A 4,003-nucleotide genomic window follows, 5' to 3' on the forward strand; every position below is an offset into this window, starting at 1 on the left:
TTAGCCTACTTCGTGCTGTCAGACAAATTCTTTTTCGGTTTCGTGATTATTTCAGCTCTGGGAATAACTCAGTTTTTTTTTTTTTTTTTTTTCATAGGACTATGTTGGTTTGGAGACCTTGTCCATCTACTGAAAGAAATCAGATTCAGATTTATTTGAAGTGTGACAAAAAAAAACGCAAAACAGAATAAACCTATAAGGCTTTTTACAGCACTGTACAAAAAGAAACGATCTAATTTAAAGATGGATCACAAAGCAATACATCGGGGATACATTTTAAACCCATGATGAAGCTATAAAGATATGACCCAGTTATTAGTTACCTGGAAAGGCAGTATGTTGTTACTGTTGTCCGTCCTGAACGCGGTGTCCTCCATCCAGGGCTTGGGGGCGAGGGGACCACCGGGTCTCGGAAATTTTGGAGGTGCTATGATATTGCTGGTGTAAGGCTTTTTCATCGGGGAGATGGGGTTGAGGGGTGACGGTACTCCGACGCCGACCCCTACACCGACGCCCACGGCTCGGCGCGGGTCCCTGCCTGGCTGCAGCCCGCTCCAGGGGTTAGACGCGGTGCTCCAAGCGGCGTTCTGGTGATTATTCCAGGCAGAAGAGGAAGCCGGAGAAGACGAGGAAGACCCCTTGCTGTTGTTCATGATGGTCTGGTAAGCGTTTCTCTGGGGGAAGGGGCCCTGGCTGGGGCTGACAGGGGACCTCCTCTGCTGCTGCTGGGCATGATGTTGATGTTGCTGGGACTGCGGGGGCAGGCCGATCTGCGGGGAGAAGTTGCCCCCGAAGACCGGGTTGACGTGATGTGGGAAGTTCTGGAAGAGCATCGTCCCGTTCACCGAGGGTATTCCCTGGAAAAAGCTATCCTCCACGGCGTTTGTGGTTCCCGTGGACCAAGTGCTTCCGAACGAGGACGGAGGGGAGCTCAGAGGTCCGCCGGTCTCCTGAAGCGGGTGATGGAAGCTCGGACCGGGCAGGATCGGCGACTCCATCGGGACTCTGTCCTTGCTGCTGCCGCTGCTTAGCGCGGAAGCCGCTTGGCTGCTGCCGGTCGACGGGCTCTCCGACTCGGATGAAGATGAAATGAGGTCCGATGACGGGGTCGGTGTGCAGGGAGGAGGGTCTACTTGTGTCGGATCTTGCTGCTGATGAGGCTGGGCTTTGTTTTTGTCCATCAGTAAATCATCCTGCATGGTTTGCTGAGCTGCGACAGGGGGAAACAAACAATATTTATATTTCTAGGGAGACCATAGAGAGGACTCCTACGGCGGCCGAAAAGGAATAAGACAGTAAAAGAAATGCGACTACACACACACAAAAAATAACCCCAAACACTTCCACGAAGAACAAAATGAATCTTAAATGCCCACGAAGAATATGGCAGCAGATAATCACCAGATTTCGCCACGTCTCGTTTCTCCTTCCACGCAGGAACTCCAGCTCTGCAATGTGAAACTGATTCAGTGCTTTTCTCGCCTAAGGACCTCCCCTGACATTCATTTGCATACGTCAGTAAATACAGCTGTCCTTCAGCAAGGTGAAAAGACACCTCGATAGTTCGGGCTTATTTTTAACGACTTCCTAAAAGGGAAAAACAAGAACAACAGGATCAAGAAAAAAAAAAAAAAAAAAAAAAACGCATCGGTCCTAATTTGGACCTTCTTGTGCTTTAACTGCAGTAGAAACTGAGAAACATGAAGATCTCTCCTGAGCTGGCTGCATATTTCCTCCTACAGTACCATCCAACATCCTGTGGACCAATAAGTTAAAAGACAAGCGAAAAGAAACGTATTACACTTTAAAATGCTAAATATATATCAATTTTTTAATCAGGTGTTTTATAAATCACTGAAACATTTCAATATTAGAAACCTAAACCTAAATAAATCGATTTATTTACATATCTAATGTATGTATTTCAAATTTCATTTATATCAAAACATATCTAAATATTTAAAGACTATTTATTTACTTATTACATTCTAGCACGTTTGACCCACAACAGATTATGACCCCCTTACAGTAAGAATATTTTAAAACAGGAGAAGTCCGCATTAACACGCATGCATATAATTATATTCGCTGCATCGCATTTTAATGCAAAAACAATGCCAGAGTATCAAAAAGAAATTGGTTTTGTCGTCTTGACAACACCTTGCAAAACGTCATTTAGCAGTTAAATATATAAAAGGCGCTATGCTATTGGTAAACAAAAATAGAGCAAATTCTGATAGTTTGATCAATTATGAAACCATTCAAGGTAAGAAAAAATATATATTTATATATATCTGAGATATCCCCATAGTGACGCTGGTAAGGCAAACGCGCACCGTACAACAATAGTTTGAAGATTGAAAATAACATTATAAAGCGATCATATCACAGACACGTCACTCAGCATAATAACTACTGATATGAGTCGGACTTTAAATGTAATCGCAGTAGTATGAGCCCCGCACGCCACACTGGTTATAATCCATTTTTTTTTCTCCTCCAACAGCAACGCTTCCAAGGTCATGAAAGGACCATAATCAGCAGCCCACAGTGGCCCGGTCCACCGAGCCCCTCACCACATACTCTGACCACAAACCCGAGCCTTGGTTGTTGTCGCGTTGGCCGAGATATCCTGATGTATGTACATGTCATGAAGCTCACTTGCCACGAAAATCGCCTCTGTAATCCATATGTGTCCCTCTGCCCCCGGCAGAACAACAAGCACACACTGTGAGGTCGCACCTCTGCTCGAAGGGAAGCTGGATTTACCTTTTGTTCCTTCACCTTTTTCAGACTGTGAACAGAGATATTTCTGTTTGCTTCGCCTGGGTTGGGGTATGACAAACCAGCTACGCTTGTGCCGAGGTAGTCAGCAGTTGCTTCAACAGCTGATTGACTGCGGCGCATGGGTGGTGCCGAAAGGGCTTGTGGGAGTTGGAGTTTTGCCACAGTAGCTTGTCAACCAAAGCTGCTGAGGATTAACCTACTCTCGCTTCAACACAGAGGTACAAACAGCACTAGGTTAGGAAAAGGAGCTCTTTAAAGCAGCGATAATAGCTGCTTTAGACCAGTCTAACAGCTGCTAGGCTTTGAAATCACCACAGCTCCCAACATGCCAAATAAAGCATCAAAAACAGTTTACACCCACGTATTTTTCCCTTCATTTCTGGTGTCTTGCCGATAATCTATTTGCAAAAATAAAAGCAAAATTTACACAGGCAAAATGTATTTCAATAATCTTTTAAGCTTTACGATTTACATTTCCTATTTATTTATGACTGCACATCTGTCACACTTTGCAATTCTGTCTTTTGTAGAGTTTTTTTATGTGTTTTTTGCCAATTGCTGTAATTATTTAAGTGGGTATCTGCATGCTTCTATTTGACCGATACTTTTTTTTTTTTTTTGCTGTAACACCGTTAATTTCCCCACTGGGAAACAACAATGATTATTATATGATATTTGAATGTGACCTAGTGAAAGTAACTGACAACAAAAACATTCACATTTACCTCTTGGCTATGAAGCAACAAAGAATCAGAGTGGTGGTCATGTCATTTTTGTAATTTTGCAGTTTTGGTTGCAGTCTTCCACTGGACATTTCACAATGACCATCAAATCTGACTGGCTATAATTCACATAATTTCTGTTTATAACCCACTCATAATTTTCATTTATCGGTTATGTGACTGTGATAAATATATTTTGATTGCATGAGGACAGGGTTCAGAAACACAGTTAATGGACACGTGAAATACAAGGTTTTTGTAAAATTATATGCTGATAAATTAAACTGTACCTGACATCTGAGATTATGAATTTTTGTCTTCATAACTCATGAAAATACTTGATTGCAACGGAACTTACATTAATACAAAAAAGCTCATAGGTATGGTTGCAACATTTTTTTTTAAAATCCTTTACACGTAATATAAAATGAAATGAAACATAACTTATAGAAGCTGTAAAACTACATTTCCCGTTTCAGGCGGAAGTTGCGCTC

General features: G+C 42.4%; 1 protein-coding gene across 7 annotated transcripts in view; it reads right to left on the reverse strand.

Annotated features, from left to right (window-relative positions):
* The window catches only part of cpeb3 (cytoplasmic polyadenylation element binding protein 3), a 60,214-nt gene extending 56,543 nt beyond the window's left edge, over positions 1 to 3,671 (reverse strand). For 2 of the 7 annotated variants that reach the window (XM_047351388.1, XM_047351385.1), the window contains exons 1-3: positions 2,662 to 3,670; positions 1,402 to 1,587; positions 324 to 1,210 (exon numbers count right to left, since the gene is read on the reverse strand). In XM_047351388.1, coding sequence (XP_047207344.1) covers positions 324 to 1,199 — 876 coding nt within the window. In that variant the 5' untranslated portion in view covers positions 1,200 to 1,210; positions 1,402 to 1,587; positions 2,662 to 3,670. Of the gene's footprint in view, positions 1 to 323; positions 1,211 to 1,401; positions 1,588 to 2,661 lie in introns of all 7 variants that reach the window. The other 5 variants (XM_047351391.1, XM_047351389.1, XM_047351386.1 and 2 more) reach the window with 4 other exon arrangements.
* Between the last annotated feature and the right edge of the window lie 332 nt (positions 3,672 to 4,003).

The sequence above is a fragment of the Girardinichthys multiradiatus genome, chromosome 22 (genome assembly GCF_021462225.1).
Source record: "Girardinichthys multiradiatus isolate DD_20200921_A chromosome 22, DD_fGirMul_XY1, whole genome shotgun sequence".
Lineage (NCBI taxonomy): Eukaryota > Metazoa > Chordata > Actinopteri > Cyprinodontiformes > Goodeidae > Girardinichthys > Girardinichthys multiradiatus.